The sequence below is a fragment of the Scyliorhinus torazame genome, chromosome 15 (assembly GCF_047496885.1).
Source record: "Scyliorhinus torazame isolate Kashiwa2021f chromosome 15, sScyTor2.1, whole genome shotgun sequence".
NCBI classification, from domain to species: domain Eukaryota; kingdom Metazoa; phylum Chordata; class Chondrichthyes; order Carcharhiniformes; family Scyliorhinidae; genus Scyliorhinus; species Scyliorhinus torazame.
In genome coordinates this window covers 182,907,878-182,930,337 of record NC_092721.1, presented here as the reverse complement: position 1 = coordinate 182,930,337, position 22,460 = coordinate 182,907,878, and the positions used below count along the sequence as shown (strand labels likewise).

Genomic DNA, 22,460 nt, shown 5'->3' with positions numbered 1-22,460 from the left:
CTCCTCTTGCCCCTTACCTTAAATCTATGTCCCCTGATCATTGCTCCCTCCACCAAGAGGAAACGTTTCTTCCTGTCTACTCTATCTATGCCCCTCATACATCACAAACAGCTCCCCTTCAGTCTCCTCTGCTTCAAGGAAAACAATCTAAATCCATCCGATCTATCTTCATAACTAAAACACTCCAGCCCAGGCAACATCCTGGTAAATCTCTTCTGCACTCTTTCCAATGCTAACACATCCCACCTATAATGTGGATTCCAGAACTGCACACAATACTTAGTGTGGCCTAATCAACATTTTATACAGTTCCAGCGTAACCTCCTTGCTCATAAATTCATAATAAAGGCAAGTACACCATATGCTCAAGTATTCTTTGATTATGGTGCTTAACCATTGTACATGACGACCAGAGTTAATGAGAAACATTTAGGTTGATGCTGGAGACATCAGCAACAAAAGTCAATCAGCTAATTGTATTTGGTTGGTGCATTCTATGCATGTACAGTATGTCTAGTATTCACAAAACCTATGGCCAGGCTGGTTCTAAGTTATCATCCATCTACTACCAAAGGTTATGACAGTTTTCTGACATCCACGGACACAGGTTGAAAATGTGTTCAAGGTTACAAAAACGAAGAATCGAGACCAGGCATCGGCTGTTTGATAAAAAGCAAATGACTGCGGACACTGGAATCTGAAACAAAAATGCTGCAAAATCTCAGCAGGTCTCGGGCAGCATCTGTGGAGAGAGAACGGAGTTAACGTTTCGAGCCTGGCTGACTCTTCGTCAGATTGTTTTAGTTATTTTGAGTTAAATTTTCACCAACGTTGTACAAACCTGTCCCCTCCAGCTGCTTGCTTTACTTCAGCCATCAGCAGTTCTGAAGAATGGTATTCAAGAATTTGTTTTACATGCTGGTGTTAATCAATAATGGCAAGAAACAGGAATCAAAATTCCATGCAATCACGTATCAAATCAGGTCTTACACAGCTAGCATGCTTGTGGCTAAAACTTGCTGTGTGAAAGAGCTCGTCGTCAGTAAATTACAATGGGAGGCAAACTAATTTGTCGCCAAATTTACATCCCAGGAGAGTGTTGAGATGTTGCTTCCTTGGAACAGTTTTGTCTACAAACTTGTTTTGTACAACGATCACACATTTAAATTTTTGGTTTTATTGCTACATATAAACCCAGATTTTCTGATTGGAAAAGGTTCAGATTAGCAGCAAACTCATGGTATAATGAAGGAAAAATGTTTATAAGCACAACAGTTAATTGTCTCACAACGTGTAACATTGGCTACATCCCACTGACCAACCAGGCATCTATTACACTCAATGTCCGAGTGTGGCATCAAGGAACCTTAGCAAAACTGAAGTCAATGGGAATTGGAGGAAATCTCTTCACTGGTGGAAATACCTTGCACCGAGGCAGGTGGTTATCGTTGTCAGATGTCAAATATCTCAGTCCCAGGATGTTGCTATCGGAGTTCCTCAGTGTAGCATCCTCGGCCCAATCATTTTAAACTGCTTCATTAACGACCTTCCACCCACCATAAGGTTCAGAAGAGGGGATGTTAGCTGATAATTGCATAATATTCAGGAGTACTCGTGACTCCTCAGATATTAAAGCAGTCCGTGTTGGTATGTAGCAAGACTTGAACAACACTCAGTCTTGATCTGATCAGTGGAAAGTAACATTCGCGCGCTACAAGTGCCAGGCAATGACCATCTCCCAGAAGAGAATCTAATCATTGCCCCTTGACATTCAATGGCATTACCATCACTGAATCCCCCACTATCAATAGCCTTGGGGTTACCATTAACCAGAAACTAAACTGGATCAGCCACATAAATACCCTGGCACCAAGCGCCGGTCAAATGCTGGGAATTCTGTGATGGGTAACTCACCTGCTGACTCGCCAAAACCTGTCCACTATCTACAAGGCACAAGTCAGGAATGTGATGGAATATTTTCCACTTACCTGGATGAGCGCAGCTTCAACAGCACTCAAGAAAATCGACACGGTCCAGTACAAAGCAGTCCACATGATTAGCTCCCCATTTACCCCCATAAAATTCAAGGTGTGATTGAATGGCCTCTGCACGCCTGAATTGGTGACGCGACAAGGCTGTTAAATCTTGCATGAGGCCTCGCTGGGTGTGACCCAGATTAACATATTTAAATGAGCCATTAGGCTAGTTTAAATATGTTGGTGCCAGCTTCCCTTGGGGCCCGGGAACTAATGCCCGTGCCCGGGAGACCACACCGTAGCACCATTTAGCACTGGTCCTCACAAATGTGGACCAGGCATAACAGCACTTGGGGATCTGCCAGGCTTTTTGAAATCCCCAGGTAATTGGGCTCTGGGCAGGGTGACACCCTGGCATTCCTCCTGGCACCTGGGAACCTTGGCACTACCAGTTTGGCACCTTGGCAGTGCCACTAAGGCAGGGTATCCAGGTGGCACTGCCAGGCTGGCAGTGCCAAGGTGCTCAGGTGCCAAGTTGCCCATGCCAGGGATTGGCCTGTGGATGCCCTGCCCTTAAGAGATGGGGGTGAAGAGTCACTCGAGGACCCCCTAAGAGGTAAGTTGGGGCAGTGAGGGGGTCCGGTGGCCACAGTGGGATGCCCAAGGGGGGTATCAGGAGATCTGGGCGGCATTTCAAAATGGAGTCCTGATCTCTTCCTGCACTGACAAGCTGAGCTCGTCAGTGCAGAAAAGGAAGCTAAGTGCAGCCTCAGCAGGACATTCCCCACTGAGGCAAAAAAAGAGACCCGTTTGATAATGGGGTCATTCTCGGCGCTGCAGACATCGAGAAAGATCCCCCTATACCCGCCCAAAACGGGACTCTATTTTTTGCATGTTAGATCGTGCTCTCACTCTCTCCACCACTGATGCAGAACGGCAACACCGTGTGCCATCTACACAATGCACTGCAACAACTCGTCAAGACTCCTTTGACAGCATCTTACAAACCCAAGACCTCCGGCAGCTAAAAGGACAAGAGCAGCAGATACCTGAGAAAACAATCACCTGTAAATTCCCCACCAAGCCACTCACCATCCTGACTTGTAAATATTTAGCTGTTTCTTCACTGTGGCTGGGTTAAAATCTTGCACCTCCCTCCCTAACACCCTGCCAATACCACATCGGCTGCAGTGGTTCAAGAAAAACAGCACACCACCACCTTCTAAAGGGAAATTAGGGATAGGGAACAATTATTGGCCTAGTCAGCATTGGCCACAATACACAAAAGAATAAAATAAATACTGATCCATGAATACAAAGCAAAGGTTAATGAAAAATGAAATTGATAATGTAAATCACAGGATTTTCTCCTTCCACCTGCACCCTTCGCTCTTGATCTTTGCATTGAGAACAGTCAGCATGTCATTAGCGGGAGCAGCATGGTAGCAGAGTGGTTAGCACAGTTGCTTCATAGCTTCAGGGTCCCAGGTTCGATTCCCGCTTGGGTCACTGTCTGTGTGGAGTCTGCACGTTGTCCCCTGTTATTATTATTGTTATTACAGGGTCCGTTCGCCACGGCTGCAGATCCTGTTTTGGCCGCTAAACCTGAGAGAGGACCATAACGGGATTTGTATCAGTGAGACCGCGGATCTTCCCCAATTTCAACCCCCCCACCCCTCCCGCCACTCCCACCACATGTTGTAATCAGGTTCACACACAGAAAGGGCTTGAACCTCATTTCCACAAATTTTAATAAATTTAAATATTGTTAAAAGACTTTATGCCATAATTTCTGCCCACTCTAGCTCCTCCCTTCCTGGCGGAGTGACGCAACGATGACGTGAATCATTATTGGTTTTAAAAATTGAGGACCAGTCATGATGACCATGTCAGGGGGGTAGGAGGTGAGTGCAGCCCCTGGGTGGTGAGGGACATGGCCGGGCAGTGGGGTTCCACTTATGTGTGGGGGCCAATGGTTGTTGCGGAGAGGGTGGGGGAGGCTGGGCATGGTTTGGGGTAGTGGTGGAGACTGTGGAGGAGGTAGGAATGGTCCCAGTGAGGGGGTGGGGGGAGGGTGACATCAGTGAGGTGGGGTGGTGTGTCCTGATGCCGACATGGTGGGGAGGTGTTGGGTCAACTCGATGCTTGCATGGTGTGCCAGAGCGGGGTGGTGACCAGATCTTTGTATGGTGGGGGGAGGGGTGGTTGCCCTTCTGCATGTGGGGGTTGGTGGGTGTTCCCCTTGTCCACTGGGGCGGGGGCCCCAATCTCTGTGAGAAGGTGAGGGGGCCTTTTTTGTAACATTGGGATTGGGGTGCCCTTTGGCGTGTTTAGGACCCCCTTCCCCTCCCCTCCCCCAGCTGCTGTGTGATCTTCGGCAGCACTTTGAGATTGCACAGAGTGCTGTTAAACCAGGTGAGAAAAGGTGGGCTGCATTCTCAGCTTTTGGGACTAAGTCGTAAAAACTTGGCCTTTCACACCAGAAAAACTGGCGTGAAAGGGACACATTTTCCCAGCCCTGCAGGGGGCTAGCAGAGACCCAGCGTGAAACTAGCAGTTTTAGCTGCAGATACGGGCCCCCGCACTTCGTGGTTAGAGGCCATGCCTGCGCACGGCGGCAGCCTCTAGCGGCTGCGCCGTGCTCCATGGCAGACTCAGTCCGCGGAGCTGGACCTCCCAAATAGTGCCCCCGAACGTCCACGCACCCGACCCGGATCGCCTGCCCCAAAATTGCCCGGTCCTGTATGAGGCCCATCTGCCCTCCGATCTGCCCCCCCCCCCCGAGTCCGCAGCCGCCACGCGAGCATCCCGAACGGCTGGGACCATGACCACCTTCGGCCGGTCGGGGACGGAGAATGGTGGGGCGGACTTCCAGCAATGGCTGCAGGTAGGGGATACGCAGGTTGGCATACTCACTTTTCAGGGCCCTGAGTATCGGGGAACCCGATTCTCCATTGCCCGTCGCTGATATCGTGATCAGCGATTGTGCGTACAATCACTTTTGACGCTGAAATCGGGGGCGGTGCCCGTTTATGGATGCTCTGCTCCCTCCAAAATGGCGCCATCGGGGAGTACGCCGCACGCCGTTGGGACTGCCTCAGGACGTCACCTGAAGGCCCTTCCTTGATGCTCCGCCCCCAATGGGCTGACTTCCCGATGGCCTGGGACACGTGTGCTCTGAATTTTCATCAACCTCGTGTAGTGGCTGCGGACTTTGTCCGGCGACGCTACAGTCTGGTGGAGGGAGCCGTTCCACTGGCCAAAGGGGCTGTGGCGGGGGCTAGGGGGTACTGGTGGGGCATGGTCCGGGGGTGGCAGGTGGGGGCACAGGGTGGCACTATCTGGCAGGTTGGGTCCGTGCGCAAACGGCGCCATGTTGTACGACGTGACCGCTGCAGGTCATCGCCGTGTGCATGCGCGGCTACGGACCCGGCCATTCTCTGGCTGGTTTTTGGTGTGGGAGCCGGGAGTTTGACCAGGTGGTGCTGCTTTACCCTGACCAGTCCCGGAATCAGTGAGGGTTCGGCGCCGATTTTGGCGTCGTAAAACGCCACTGTTTCCACACCGGCGTCGGCATTTAGCAGCAAAATCGGCTTTGCACATGAATGTGCATATAATTCATAACAAAATGGAAGAACCGTCAGCTCCAATAGGAATAAATACATATGACCTGATAGCTATAATGGAGATGTGGTTGCAAGATGACCAAGGCTGGGGCCTGAATTTCCAAAGCTACTTGACTTCTTGGAAAGACAAAAAGCTGGGGAAAGCTAGGTGGGATAGTTCTGTTAATTAAGGGTGACATTAGTACCTCCAGTGTGAGATTATCCTGGCTCTAAAGATCAAGGTGCAGAATCAGTTTGGATAGTTGTACCCCCTCACAGTAACCACACTGTAAGACAAGTTATTGAGGAAGAAATGATGGGGGTATGGAAGAAAGGTACAGCAGTAATCAAGGGTGATTTTAATCTAAAAATAGATTGGAGGAATCAGATTGGTGAAGGTAGTCTGGAAGATGAGTTCATCGAGTGTGTTCAGGACTATTTCTGAGAGCAGCACATTCTGGAATGACCCTCTCGTGAGTGAGTTTTGGGGAATTAATAATGGGAAGAAAGAAAATGGCGGCAGTGTTGAACAGATAAGGGGATGCATTGGCGCAGTGGTATTGTCTCTGTACTAATCATGCGCTGACAATCCAGCGACCCAGGGTAATGCTCTGGGGACGTAGGCTTGAATCCCACCAGGCAAGGTGCTAAAATTTGAATTCAAGAAAAATCTGGAATTAAAAGTCGAATGATGACCATGAAACCACTGGCGATTATTGTAAAAACCCATCTGCTTCACTAACGACCTTTAGGGAAGAAAATCTGCCGTCCTTACCTGGTCTGGTCTACATGTGACCCCAGACCCACAGCAACGCGGTTGAAACATAAATGCCCTCAGGGATGGGCAATAATGCCCAGCGATGCCCACATCCCATGAACACATTTTAAAAATGATATTTTGTGTGTTTCTTCACTGTAGTAGACACAAATAATATCCCACAAATACTTGCAAATCAAGAAGTGAAAAGGAGGGAATAACTTAAAATAATTACATCATTAAGAAAAGGGTACTGAGAGAACTATTGCAGCGGAAGACTGACAAGTCGCCAGGACTTGGTTCCCTGCATCCTTGGGTGTGAAAATAAGTGGTTGCTGGGATTGGTTGCAATAGCCAAAATTACCTAGATTCTGGAAAGATCCCACTAGATTGGAAAAGTAGCGAATGTAACTCCTCGATTCAGGGTAGGAAGTAAGAAGTTTTACAACACCAGGTCAAAGTCCAACAGGTTTGTTTCGATGTCACGAGCTTTCGCTAGTGACATCGGGGACGTCAGACAAAACGGCCAAGAAAATGACAAAGTGCCGTTGAACAGCGGGGTGCACCCCAACGCTGCAGTCGTCGAGAAGCACCCCGCTAAAAGTGTCCAAAACCCGGCAGAGATTCTTTTCCATTGAATCGAACCCATGATCGTTGAATATATTTAAGGCTCATTTGGTTAGATTCTTGACTGATAAGGAAGTCAAAGGGTAAATGGAGTAGACAGGAAAGTGGAGGCCTCAGTCAGCTCAGTCACGACCTTACCAAATGGTGGAGCTGCTGGGTGGGGGGGCGGTTGGGGGGGGTCGCACATGTTTTATTTTATTTTAACAAAACGTTCCACTCGCCTTCCCTCCTTATTCCTAAGTAAGCAATCCTCAGTGGTGAACAGATTGTCCCGGAATGATATCCTCAATCCACCTATGATGTTGAAGACTCTTCTCCACAGAAAGAAAGCCAAACTTTCTTACGCTTCCCTCATAATCTAGGTTCCTGATGGTTTTGGCAGCTTCGTGCTGTCTCAAGGACAGTAAAGCTGCCAGATCTCCACAGTTGCTCTGAAAAGTATTCTGAGGGAAGTATAAGCCATTGTTTGATTGGAAACACTGTTGAATCAGCTACTTTTGTGATAATGTAACAAAGGCAGACTGGATACAATCTCTACTCATAAAATAGTTTTATTTGTTGTAAATACATTTCACTAAAACACTTATAAAGTGCATGGATAAAGTTAATAATTCTTAAACAGAAATGATAAAAACAAAGGTTGATTTTCTTCAGTGGCTTAATGACCTGTACAGTTGCCTCACCATTCGACACAGAAATGCTTCATTAACCCTTTGAGAACTGAATTCCATTTGCAGGTTGTGAACATTATCTCCCTATCCCAGGATTAATATTATGTGGAATTGTCACGCTGAATATTTTAAGATGGAGGTTGGAGGCACGCACAGGGCAAAATTATTCAATGCATCTTGAAGAACTATGACCTTAAGAAGGTTTGTATTTGTTACATTCCCTTTCACTCCATGTAGCATGGTCTACAAAGGTGAGTAACTTTAGGTATCTCCATGGCCATTATTAATGCTGATCTACATTGGGTGACTGAGAGGAAATCATAGAATATCAATCATAGGATATCTACAGTGCAGAACGAGGCCCACGCAGACAAGGGGGGAACGTGCAAACTCCACACAGTCAACCAAGGTCGGAATCGAACCCGGGTCCCTGGTGCTGTGAGGCAGCGGTGCTAACTACTGCACCATCGTGCCACCCTAGGGTGCATTTGTGAGTCTACTGATCTCGCCTCTCTCTCTCCACACTCTCCGTTGAAATATCTCACTTGGTGGATATACCTACCAGTTATACCTACCAAATCCACACTATTTAATCTGAAAGTGAAGCCATCACAAATGTTAGTTGAGGCCAACACCTTTAATTGGATCTTTTGAAGGGGCTTGACACTATTTTATGGTTAACTCTATTGTGTTGTCCCACAGAACTGGAAGTTGTTATAGGTTGCATTCTGATATAATATACATAATCAAGGTGCCCATTTGAGCTATCACTCTACTGCATTCCGTCAATTAAATCAGAAAATGTGCAAAATTGTTGACATACTGAGGGGAAATTTGCAGTGACCTTATTTGTTCCTGATGATATCCCCTGCTCAGCACATGCAGTGAAACAGTGGCCAGAGTAATAATTGCCCCTCGGCCCATGCACCATTCAATGGTGGCATGAATGAGCAACAAAACCCCATGGTTTCAAAGTAAGACATACTTGTGCCCAGATCTGCTTAGTTATTAATTTAAAATAAAGAACAATGGGGATATTTTAAATCTAACCACCCATCAGGAAATAGACAGTATTGGGTACAATGTTTGTCTTCCACCTCCCTGACTTACCTGCAATCAACTCAGCGGGCAGAATGTCAAATCCAATCCTGTGCGCTTCCCACGGGAATGGTAGTTTAAAATGACCTCCAACTGCTCTTTCAGTCAACAAACTTTCATTTACATTGCCTGATAATCGCCTTGTCATGTTTTACTACATTAAGAGTGCTATATAAATGTAAATTGTTGCTGTAGCAGAATATAAATTCTTTCACCATGAAGGAGAAAGAAAGTGAAGCGAAAGAGCTGATGGTATTTGATGGGGTGCGGAGTATACAGATCGGCAAATGATTGTTACAAGGGACTAAATGTTGGACAGGTACATAACAAGAACGTTCATGATGTTGCAGAGCGATATCATAACTGTCAAACATGAGGATATAGCAGGATAAGAGTAGCCAATAACGGATAAATTGGTAATGAGGCAAACAAAATAATAATTGTTTCTGCAAGACTGCCAGTACAAGATCAATAGATAAAACTAGAAATTAATACTGCTGTCGTTCTCATTCCAGTGCATAACCTGGTCATATGAAACTCCTCTCTCCAGTATCTAAACAGGAACGTCAGCTCATTCCAGTTTATTGTCTGAGTTAAAATAACAAAGGCATTTAGCAGGAGCATGTCAAGCATTCCTGTGATAATGTACTAACAGGACGTTCTCCCTAATGAGAGCTGCTTACAAAAGAAACTGCAGTTGGAGCAAATTGCACTGTGATAATGACTGGGTTTCAATATTCTACAGATAAATTGAACAGATCAGGGATGCGCAACAGAACCTAGCTGTAATTCTAAAGGTAGGCAGTGACTGCTTCTTAACACCACATCCAACCAACGTTAAGATTTTACGTTCAACTCTCCACCAAAATGGAAAGCAACCTGGAAATAGGTTAATATGTAGGTTTGTGTCGAATTGAAATTGACGCCATAGTAGACATTGATTTGAAACTTATTTTGAAAGCTATGGGCAAATCATTCAACAAGCAAACTTTGGAAGAACTCCAGGGAACACTGGGTGGGATTCTCTCAGCCCGGAGCCGGGCCGGAGAATCCCCGCGACTGGCACGAATCTCGGCACGCCGCCCCGATGCCTGTCTGCCATTGGCGCCGTCGCGCCGCACCCTGCCGATTCTCGGCCCGGAATGAGCCGAGCCACCGTAGCAAAAAACCTGAGTCCCGCCGGCACCATTCTAATCTGCTCTTAGCCAGCGGTACATCGGCATGGAAGGGTACAGGGACGGCCTGTGGGGGGGGGGGAGATTGACCTCTGTTGTGGCCTGGCCCGCGATCGGGGCACACCGATCGGCGGGCCAGCCTCTCGGGCTGGGGGCCTCCTTTCTTCCGTGCCGGCCCCTTTAGCCCTACGCCATGTTGCGTTGGGGCCTGCACGGAGAAGGGAGCCACTGCGCATGTATGCATTGGCGCAGGTGCGCCTGTGCATGCCAGAATTGCTGATCCTGACGCCATGTTGACGCCGTCGAGATACGCGATGACATTTCCGAAGGCGTCAACACTTAGCCTCCGGATTATAGAATCCCGCCCACTGTGTCTGGGATTTTCCAACCCCCCCCTCCCATGGCATATTTTGCGGTGGCGAAGACAGCCCGCCATGGGGTTCAAATCCAGCCATTGTCAATGGGGTTTCCCATTGTTTGAACCCTTTGCTGCTGGAGAACCCGCAGCAGGGAGGCACTGCCTATGGGAACGGCCGGAAGATCCCACCCTGAGTGTGAAACATGAATTGGAAAAAGTTGGTTATTTCAAAGGACTAAGGGGCATAGTGCCAGAATAAGCGGTCAACATTTCCAAAAAAGGTGAGGAAGACATTCTTCACTCAGAGGGTCATTAATCTTCAAAATCTTCTACCCCCGAGAGCTGTGGAGGCTGAGAGACTGAATATATTCAAGGCTGAGGTTTTTTTTCTGGGAGGGAGTTATTTTTAATTTGTTCATGAGATGTGGGCCAGCATTTATTGCTCATTGCTGAGGACAGTTAATAGTCAACCACATTGCTGTGGACCTGGAGTCAGATGTAGGGCCAGACCACTGATCCCATTCCGTAATGGTCATTAGTGAATCGTGGGTTTTTACTGCCTCAGCAATGGTTTTACGGTCATCATTAGTCTTTTAATTCAGATATTCATTGAATTCAAATTTCAACATCTGCCATGGTGGGATTTGAACCCAGGTCCTCAGAGAATTACCCTGGGTCTCTGAATCACTAGTCTAGAGAAAGCCCGATCATGCCACTGCCGCCAAGGGTTATGGGAAACAGGCAGCAACGTGGAATCGAGGCCAAGATCAGATCAACCTTGACCTTCTTGCATGGCAGAGTGGATTTGAGGGCCTGTATGGTCTACTCCATCTCCTTCGGATCTGGTAGAGAATACATGAGGAGGAAGATAAATGTAATAAACCTCAGGTAACAATGGGGAATCAAAGTGTTTGATTTAACCTAATGATTAAGCAGATATGTTTGAAACACTTAAAGCTTCCACAGTACTGCTCACAGAAAGGCAGAGGCATATATTGGCCAAAGTTTTCCATCCTCGCAGGTGGTATTTTCCGGTGCCACTGAAAGTGAATGAAGTTTTGGCTGGAATGCCAAAATTCCCATTTTCGCTCTCAACAGATCCCGACGAGGACAAGACCAGATAATCCTGAGAAGGTTGAAGAAGTAGGTTTTAAATGTTACAATCATAGAATTGCTACAGCGCAGAAAGACACCAATTGGCCCATCGAACCTGAACCAACCCTCTGAAAGAGCACCCTACTCCCCCGCCCAATTGCCCGCCTTAACACCGTAACCCCACCTAACCTACATACCCTTGGACACTAAGGGGCAATTTAGCACGGCCAATCCACCTAACCAGCTCATCTTTGGACTGTGGGAGGAAACGAGCATCCAGAGGAAACCCACGTAGATGCGGGAAGAACAAGCAAACTCCACACAATCACCCCAGGCCGGAAATGAACCCAGATCTCTGGCATTGTGAGGCAGCAGCGCTAACCATTGTGCCACCATGCCACCACCATGATTCACATCAAGTCAGAGGGTGATCCCATTACATAGTATGAGGAATAACAGGATACGTTTGATGAACCTTGAGGTGAAACATTTCAGAAGTGAAGATGTAGAGGAGCACAGAATACACCTTTGTCAGCTTTATCAGGGAAGAAGACAAAATAATTCATGATCAGCATCGCAGGAAGAGAAATTCAATTTGCGCCAATTTGCAACGCAAATTGGGTGGTGAGTCGAATGGATACCCTAAGACATCAACTCAACGGCCAGTCAAAATTGCAGTCGAGGAGGAAGAAGTGAGGAGGAAGAAGTAGCAACATAAAGTGGAAAAAGAGACAATTAAAAGGTAAGCAATACTCAAAGTAGAAAAAAGAACCCATCTGACTGGGTTGTACCGTGAGTTACTGAGTGATTTAAGGGTGGAGAATGCAGACATTCTGGCCACAATTTTCTAATCCTCCTTATGTTGGGGATTTGTGTCAGAGGATCGGAAGTTTGCAAATGTTACATCCCCGTTCAGAAAAGGAGAGAGGGAAATATTTTACAGGCACTATCAAATGGCACTTGAAAGATTATGGACGAATAAATCAAAGCTAGCACAGATTTGCCAAAGGAAAATCGTGTTCGACTAACATGGTTGAGTTTTTTGGTGAAGTAACGTTTGAAATGAGGGCAGATCCGTTGCTGTTGTGTGTATGGACTTTCAAAAGGCATTTAACAAAATATTGCGTAATAGACTCGTAAGCAAAATTGAAGTGCATGGATTAAAGGAAGAGTAACGGCATGGCTATGGAGTTGGCAGAGGGACAGAAAACAGTAGCGGTGAACAGTTGTTTTTTGGACTGGATGGGAGGTATCCTCCAGGGGTTGGTGTCAACAATATTGCTTTTTCTGATGCATATTAATGACCTGGACAATACAGGGGCAGAATTGCAAAATTTACAGATTACATGAAAAGCAGAAATGCAATAAACAATGGCGAGGATATGAACAGACGCCAGGAGGATATCGACAGACTGGTGAAATTGGCAGAAACATAGTAAGTGAAAGCAGTGTGAAATGATACATTTTGGTTCGAAGAATGAGAGAAAATATGAACTAAAAGTGATACAATGTCATGGGTTGCAGGAAGGGAAAAACCTGGGAGTGTTATGGACACAACTCTTTCACGGGGACAGGATAAGAATCACGCAGAATCACAGAACTTACAGTGCAGAAGGAGGCCGTTCGGCCCATCGAGTCTGCACCGGCCCTTGGAAAGAGCACCCTACCTAAGCCCACACTTCCACCCTATCCCCATAACCCCACCTTACCTTTTTTGGACACTAAGGGCAATTTATCATGGCCAATCCACCTACCCCTACACATCTTTGGACTGTGGGGGGACACCGGAGCACCCAGAGGAAACCCACGCAGACACGGGGAGAATGTGCAGACTACGCACAGACAGTGACCCAAGCCAGGAATCGAACCTGGGACCCTGGCGCTGTGAAGCCATTGTGCTCACCACCATGCTACCGTGCTGATAAGTTGAGAAGGCTGTTAAGAAAGCATATGGAGTCCTTGGCATTATTAGTAGAAGAACGGGTACAAAAGCAGGGGGGTTATTCAAAACCTCTCAAATGGACTGGACCTCAGTTGGAGTCTTGTGTTCAATTCTGAGCACCCCTTTAGGAAGGATTTAAGGCCTTAGCGAGCACACAAAAGAGATTTACTTGACTGGTACCAAGGATGAGGGACTTCTGTTGGGTTGAGAGTTTGGGAACGTTGGGGATGTTCTCCGAAGAGCAGAGAAGAGTTAGATATTTGGTAAAAGTGTTCAAAATCATAAGCAGCTTTGATAGAGTAAATGAGGGGAAATGTTTCCATTTGCAGAAGGGCCAGTTAGCAGACGGATTTAAGGAGTTTGGCAAAAACACCAGAGTAAACACAAGGATTTTTTTCAACTGTGGAATTTTTGGCCGTTCCCACCGGGGAGATCTTCTGGTTTTGCCAATGGCGACACCCCCCCCCCCCCCCCCCATCCCTACCGCTGTGTGTTACCTGGCGACGGAGGGTGCCAATAACGGGCAACCCCCTTGGCTGCGGGGGGACTAGAAGATACTACCTTTGCCGATATCGGAAAACATTGCGCCCATCACCTTGAGTTCCAGCCACAACTCCTGACACCAAGTCGGGGCAGCATGGTAGCACAAGTGGATAGCACTGTAGCTTCACAGCACCAGGGTCCCAGGTTCGATTCCCCGCTGGGTCACTGTCTGTGCGGAGTCTGCACGTTCCCCTCGTGTCTGCGTGGGTTTCCTCCGGGTGCTCCGGTTTTCTCCCACAGTCCAAAGACGTGCAGGTTAAGTGGATTGGCCATGATAAATTGTGCTTAGTGACCAAAAAGGTTAGGAGGGGTTATTGGGTTACGGGGATAGGGTGGACGTGGGGGCTTAAGTGGGTCGGTGCAGATTCGATGGGCCGAATGGCCTCCTTCTGCATTGTATATTCTATATAAGTGCCTCTACGTGGTTCCCAGAAAATATTAGATTTATAGCTTATGTGGTGAACCCTGTCATATCTTCAGGAGTAAGATGGAGCTCTTTCGGTTTGCAGTGGAGACCATGTCATTGAGTCGCCTGGGCTAAAGAGCTGCATAGCGATTTGTTGGATGTGGCATAAGGCATCATGACATTCGGGCATTCTGGATGGACCAGCTAACATTTTCCTGTTTGATGTTTGTGTGTGTTTACATTTCAGTTGGAGCAGCAATTTGAGGTGCTGCAGCCAAATAGGCTAGGCCTGGAAAGTAAGCCAAAAGTCCTGCCTTTGATTGCTATCTGCTATCTTCTGGGAAATGTGCTGTGTGTGTCGGATGAAGACAGGATTAGCAGATTAGGATAAACTACATTAAATAAATTAAAAATCTGCTGTGACATATGTGTAAGCATGGTGGCTAAGCACTTGGAAGATCTAATGGAGCAGAGCTGCTGGGTCTTTGGTAATAAGTGCTATGAAAAACACCCAGTCAGAATTGAGTACTGTAGGATATTAAATTAGATACACATACACACACACACCCCTCACCCACAGAGCGAGAGATACACATACACAGACACACACACTAGGGATCAGAGAGATTACACAATGGAACAGGTTTGCACAATTATTTCAAAGTGAACATTTTTCTCTTTCACACCCTGCATTTATCTACCCTTTTCACCTTATTTTCCAGATGTGGTACACTGGCACTGTCGGACCTGCCACCCAGAATTGTGGCAAGATCATCCTTACCTAGGTTTAAATTAACTAATCCAGCATGAATCAGAGATTAAGGGCTAGATTCTTCTGCCCCGCTGGCCACAAGATCGCAATGGACTAGACGCGCACAATGGGAAAGTCCATTGCCCTCGGTCAGGATTCTCAGGTCGCTGGGCGGGCATGGCCAGAAAATCACGCCCTAAGCCTCACAACAGTCTGGATTTTGCCATGGTAACGAGGCCAAAACCTGTCAACTGTTGCCATCAATGCTCCATTGAAACTGACGGCAGGTTCTGCAGTTTGCATATGTGCAGAATAATGTAGAAAATCAGTGATTCTACACATCTCCAGAGGCAAACTTCAGACCGCAATCATGGAAATCAACTGCATCGGCGGGAATGACCACTCTTACACTGTTAGGCCTCCCTGTAACAATCTCTTGAAAAATGTACACCTTGCTGAATGAGGCAGAACTGGGGTTTTAAATGGTGTATTACGACCATCATTACCACTAAACACCCTCACCAGCTTTGCAAAGCTAGTATTATGTTTATGGAATGTCAGGTTTGTCCATGACCAGTATCGTATGCTCGTCTACCGGCGGTTATTTAGGCAGAGTGGGGACGGGAGGAGGGGGGGGAAGGGGTGAAATTGAAAGGATGGGATTCCCTCCACCCACCCCGACCACACCGTGATTTTACGCTGGGGTGGGCGATGCCTCACCCTTACCCCAATTGAGGCCCTTAAGTGGCCAGTGATAGGCCTCAAATCTTCGGCTGGCTGGAGGATTGAACGTGTGTGGGGAAAGCTTGAAACAGAACAGGGCAGGACAGGGCTTTTAAAAATTACTTTTAAAAATAATTTGTTTTTGCTTTTAAAAATGTGTCCATCGTTATTTTAGCTTCAATCTTAACCCAACCGTAATCATTTGTTCTAAAACTGTCTTAAAATGAAAAGTGAAAGATATTAAAGTGCTTTAACTTCCTGATTTGTTTATTTTGAACACTTTAGTGTGATTGACTGCCTGCTTGTCGCCATGACTGCTGCTACACACCAAGACGCCCTTAACTTGGTGCCACACGTAAACTGCCATCTGGGAAAGGAAAAACTACGTCTCAGAGCTCATTAGAACCTGGAGGTCACAAGAACAAGAAAAAACGTAAGAAGTCGGAGCAGGTGTAGACAATTTGCCCCCTTGAGCCCGCTCTGCCATTCAATAAGATCTTGGTTGATCTGATTTCGGCCTTAACTCCACTTTCCTGCCTCCCCACCCCTCCGCCCCATAACTCTTCAATCCCTTGTTGATCAGAAATCTGTCCATCTCAGCCTTGAATTTATTCAATGGCCCACTTTCTGCGGGTCTCTGGGGAAGAGACTTCCAAAGACTAGTGACCCTCAGAGAAGAAACTTCTCCCCATGTCAGTCTTAAGTGGGAGACCCCTTATTTTGAAACTGTGCCCCCCAGTTCTAAATTTCCCTCACGAGGAGAAACAACCTCTCAGCAGCTACTCTAACAAGCCCCCTCAGAACCTTATATGCTTCAATAGGACCACCTCTTATTCTTCGAATGAGTATTGGCCCAACCTGTTTAACGCTTCATCATAAGACAACTCTTTCATCCCAGGAGTCAGACGAACGAACCTACTCTGTACCTCTTCCAATGCAAGAATGTGCAAGGTCAGTGGGCAAGTACCACCAAATCCAGCCGTTCTCTGAGTTTATATACTTCATCAATACATCACATGTAAGAAAGGGCTAAGTCATTGGAGAACGTGACATTTGTTCGTTCATGTTTTCTTATGTACAATTTTTTAAAATAGACACCATACTGTCATCCAATATTTTCCCAAAATGTCACTTTTATTTGATGTTACTGATTTTTTGCTCATTGTTTATGATGTTGTTTATGACCATCAATGTAGTGCATATTTCTTCCAAGTGATACCCTGTTCGCTAGGATACAATGACCACATTTATGACACAGTAAGAAGTCTTACAACACCAGGTTAAAGTCCAACAGGTTTATTTGGAATCACTAGCTTTCGGAGCGTAGCACCTTCATCAGGTGATCAGGCCCACTCACCTGATGAAGGTGCTACGCTTCGAAAGCTAGTGATTCCAAATAAATCTGTTGGACTTTAACCTGGTGTTGTGTGACTTCTTACTGCGCCCACCCCAGTCCAACGCCGGCATCTCCACATCATGACATTTATGAAGTCACATTAATTTTAGTGAAGCTACAAAAGGAGGATATACTTAATTATTTTCCCTGTTTTCTACTTGCCTGTTCAAGTGGATGGATTGGTCACATTTGCAGGTACCTCCATAGATACATTGGATTCCACCCATTTGACCTACCAGAAGATACACTTTAGTGGTTTTGGAAACACCCCTATTTCGCCCCTGGGTGAGATAGGCAAACATGTCGCTGGAGAAACTTGTAGATGGGAATTAGCCAAAACATAAAACTTAGAGTTGGTGATTTAAAAAAAAAACTTGGGTACACAAATACTAACTCAGTCCTCAAAGGGCTAAACAGAATTGTGATCATTGTTAAGGGTGAATGAATGGAGAATGCACCACCTTGTAGCTACCTAATGTTTCATCAATATTTTCAGCTAGTTTATCTCAGTCACCTCTAACATCAAAGAAACCCCACGTAAAAAATATGAAGTGCTGAATAATTTTCCAAAAGTCTAAACACTTTGTTCACCCAACACGGTTTTGAAATTTCAATTAATGAAAAGACATTGCATACACAAACAGTCTCAATCCCCCCCCCCCCCCCCCACCCCCCTCGCCACCCCCAAAGAAAACTTTGCTATTCTTCCAAAGACCAGTCTGCATCTCTGGATTTAATCCATCTTGTCAAATAGAAATGGGTTTGCATGAATCGCCTTTAATTTAGAAAGATTTTTTTTTCTTGGGTTGCTATGGCCGGAAATGCCTTAATTTATTCTAATTAGCTTTGTAAGAGGAATATGCTTCAGTCTAGTTTGCTCTTAGCTATCTCTTTACTTTTCTTCATGCAACTAATTAAAAATCGAGGCTTTTCTGACTATCCAACAAACCTGTGAATAGTTACTCTAAAATTGCTGCTGGGTGCAAAACCGAGAAGACAGTTTGTTGCGTCAATAAGTCAGGTCTATTCTCTTCAAGATTTTCAAAAAATATTTCACCAGATGACCTTGGAGAGATGCCTTGACAGTTTTATGTACACTTTCCGCATCTTCTTCCTTCCACCAATTTGTTTTGAATTTGCAGTTTGTATATATTAAAGAAATGGAAAAGAAAGAACCAAATGCTGTTACTTCATCCCAGGTAACTTCACTTTCTGACAACATCCAGAGATACATATCAAAGTTACAGGACAGGTGTCGACGACGGAAGTCTTCACTGCTACAGGCAGGAGCTTAAAGGTAAAGGTATCCAACCCAGTAGACAAGATTAAATAGCAAAAACGTTGTAGGAAAAAACACACGTGAATATGTGTCTAATTTCAATATGTCTACATGGATCCGTCCTTTGCGCCACGAGCCTGATTTACATTCCTTGTAACAGCAGAAGAAGCTCTGGCAGTCTTTACCATCGAGGCATTCATATACGCAGGCTTCCTCAAAGTCCTGCCAATACATAGAATTGTTTATGGTAATAACTGAAGAGGCCGGTCCCAGGTTCAGTACAGAATAGTTCTAGGATGAACAGAAAAATGAGATTTATTTTTAAAAACTGGCAATAGTTATCAAAATACTTCTAACAAACTGTAATTACGAGCAGCATTAACGTGTATATTTCATCCGGAAAAGCTGAGCAATTTGGAGGTGGATATATCCTATGAGAAACACCTTCCTCAATCCTGACCATTTCCTCGAGTGCTTTCAGTTATATTGCTCCAAATGTTTATTTTATTACCTTATGCCAACAGAGGAAAGTAATGGTTGCAGTACTTGCAATGCGCTCTGTAGAGTTCCCGGATAGCAAACAACATGTGTAAGGTAGCATTATGATTTATAAGGCATTTTGAGAATTTGTACAGGGTTTTGGTGCGATCTGGAATACTGTGTGCAGGGTCGGTCTCCACACTTAAGAAAGGAAATACTTGTATTGGAGACGGTCCAGCGAATGTTCACTGAGTTGGTGGTCCCAACAATTTATTTTTTATTCTTTTGCGGGATGTGGGCGTCACTGGCAAGGCCAGCATTTGTTGCCCATCCCGAATTGCCCCTTGAACTAAGTGGCTTGTGAGACCATCTCAGAGAGCAATTAAGAGTCAACTATATTGCTGTGGCTCTGGAGTGACATGTAGGCCAGACCAGGTAAAGATGGCAGATTTCCTTCCCGAATGGGCATCACTGAACCCAACAATCAATGATAATTTCCATTGCAGGCTAGTTATGGACTAAATTCAAATTCCACCAGCGGCTGTGGTGGGATTTGAACCCATACCCTCGGAGGATTTTCTTGGATTGCTATTCCGGTGATGTTACCACTACACCACCATCTCTCCTTGCAAGGTTAGGCAAATTGGGTTTACATTCTCTGGTGCTCAGAAGAATGAGAGGCGATCTCCTTGAAACCGCCAAAATTCTGAAGAGGCTTGACAGGGGAGACACTGAGAGATTGTTTCTGCTGGTCGGGGAATCTAAAATTCAGGGTCTCAGGATAAGGGGCTGATCATTTAGGACCGAGATGAGGAGAAATTACTTCACTCAATGGGTTGTGAATCTTTGGAACTCTCTGCCCCAGAGAGTTGTGGATGCTATATTGTTGGACACATTTAAGGCTGGATTAGACTGTCCTTTGGTCTCCTAGGGAAGCAAGGGGAGCAGGCAGGAAAATCGAGTTGAAGCGCAAGATCGTCCATGATCGTATTGAATGGCGAAGCGGGCTTGATGGGCCTTGTGGTCTGCTCCTGCTTAAATTTCTTGTGTTCTTAATGCCTTGCAAATAAGTCAAACATTTCCCTAGAGGCTGAATCTGTTGTCCCTCCTGCACAATGTTTTGACTTTTTATTCCACATTAAAAGCAAATTGATTTTTTTTCCCCTTCCAATGCCATTGCTTAAATTAAATGCGTAAGGGGCACGATTTCTCAAGTTCATTCTCTCAGCCGGGAGCTGTGCGGATGAAGAGTACAGTTTGCAGATTGGGAGCCACATTTTGTAGCCCCATCAGCGACTCACGTGCCTCTCAATCAATGTCACTCTTGACAAAAGTATGGAATCACAAGAATGATATTTGTTCAAATTATCTTCATTCACTTAAAGGCAAAGCAAGTCACCATTACAGAGCAGAGCAATGGCTTAGCTTAATGCTTGGAAAGCAATGTCTCTGGGTGGGGCCATATGATTCAGAATTAGTTCGCCGTCTGTGCTTTGATTTTTCTTTCACTATCTTTTCCTCCTTTTGAATTCAAATCCGCTCAGTCAGTTTACTGGGAGAGTGCCCGTCATGGATTGCTTCATGATTACTGCCAATGTTGAGGGCGGCACAGTGGCGGAGTGGTTAGCACTGCTGCCTCACGGCGCTGAGGACCTGGGTGCGATCCCGGCCTGAGTCACTGTCGTGTGCATTTTTCACATTCTCCCTGTATCTGCGCGGGTCTCACCCCCACAACACAAAGATGTGCAGGGTAGGTGGATTGGCCACGTTAAATTGCTCCTTAATTGGAAAAAAAAAGAATTGGGGACTCTAAATTCCTTTCAAAAAAGATTATTGCCAATGCTGTCGTTTGAATCAGTTAATAGAATGAGTATTGGGACAGACATATTTTGAATCTACACTGCCTGATGTACGCCATCGTGGAAAGTCAAAATGAATATCCCTCTCCTAAACCCCAATGGAAGTTCTCAATAAATGTGCAAGTCAGTCTCAGGGTGCAAACAGCCATCAGTGAAGGGTCAGGAGCAGGACAAAACAATAGACTCGACAGGTGGTGACTGAGGGTAACCGTGGAGGAAGAAGTACCATGGGCGGGATTCTCCGATCCCCCGCCGGGTCAGAGAATCCCCGGGGGCAGCGTGAATCCTGCCCCGCTGCTCCAACGTCGGCTGCCATCTTCTCCAGCGTCGTTTTTTGGGCGGGGGCGGGGTTGACGCAGCGGCCCCCCCCTGCAATTATCCGGGCACCGATGGGCCGAGTGGCCGTCAGTTCCTGGCCAGTCCTACCGGCGTGAAATGGACATGGTCCCACAAGGCGGGACCTGGCTGGTAGGCCATCAAATGGAGTCCTCGAGGGGGGCGTGGGGGGATTCGGCCCTGGGGGGAGCCCCCACGTTGGACTGGCCCGCGATCGGGGCCCACCGATCTGCTGGCGGGCCTGTACCATGGGGGCACTCCTTCCTTCCGCGCCGGCCTCTGTTGGGCTCCGCCATGGATGGCGCGGAGAAGAACCCCCCCTGCGCATGCGCAGGAGCATGCCGGCGGGTCTGCGCATGCGCCAACTCGCGCCGGCCCTTCAGTGCCAACCCCTCTGCTGCCGGCCTAGCCCCCGGATGTGCGGAGGATTCCACAACTTCCGGTTGGTCCGACGCCGGAGTGGTTCGCGCCATTCTTGGTGCCGGCGTCGGGCCATCCCGTCAATTGCGGGAGAATCCCGCCCCATAAGTCTGACCGATTAATTAAGGAAAGCGACATATTTAAGCCTCAACATGAGTCAGTTGGTTGGCATCTCCAGGCTGATCAACCTGAATGAAATATCTCTCTCAATTGCCACCCAGCAGCCCATCACATCCTGCACTCTGTCCAGATGTGAAGCATCTGTCACCCTATCATTTTCGTTTTGGACCCTGGCTTGTTAGATGACGACAGACACCTGCATTTTGAATCAAAGCTGGAATATCTTTTATAGATAAATACCTCTTGGGATCCTTTTTGCTGGGTGAAGAACCAATCACGTCTGCGCTCCCCTTTCCAATCTTGCTCATACTGACTTGGGAACCCATGACAGTGAGAATTAGACTTAACTCTGCAGCTGAGGGTCGCATCCGGAAGCTGGGAATGCAAAAAAAAAGTTTCCATGGGCAGGTAAAATATTGTAATAAATGTGAGCAATCGTCAGTACAATTATCAGAACTAATAACAGCATTGCCGTGGTTAAGCACACTGTTTCACAAAACAAGCACTAGAAGCACCGCCAACAGCAATCTCCTGGTCTCCAGCCATCTGCCCTTACCAAACGTTGCTGTGGCATTTTCACTATTCAATGTTCTTTCCGCGGGATGGGGGCATTGCTGTCTCTTCCAGCCTATTGCCCATCGCAAATTGGCCTTGAGAAGGTGGTGCTGAGCTGCACTCATGACCCGCTGCGGTCCGTACGGGGCAGGTACTTAAACAATGGTACTTAAAAGCAGCAAGCAATATTAGCCTTACTTGGACAGAAATGTTTTGAGCCAAGTAACGTTCAGCTTCTTTCTTTCACGATCCTCCAATCAGGTGACAAGCTGATGCGAGGCTAATCCG

At 46.5% G+C, this 22,460-nt stretch overlaps 1 protein-coding gene across 1 annotated transcript in view; it reads right to left on the bottom strand.

Moving 5' to 3' along the window:
- Nucleotides 1–17,823: 17,823 nt before the first annotated feature.
- Nucleotides 17,824–22,460, bottom strand: part of gabrg3 (gamma-aminobutyric acid type A receptor subunit gamma3) — a 1,021,256-nt gene continuing 1,016,619 nt past the window's right edge. Inside the window, exons 9-10 of the mRNA XM_072477216.1 lie at nucleotides 21,858–21,992; nucleotides 17,824–18,693 (exon numbers count right to left, since the gene is read on the bottom strand). Of these exons, the coding sequence (XP_072333317.1) occupies nucleotides 18,415–18,693; nucleotides 21,858–21,992 (414 nt within the window). The 3' untranslated portion in view covers nucleotides 17,824–18,414. The remainder of the gene's footprint in view (nucleotides 18,694–21,857; nucleotides 21,993–22,460) is intronic.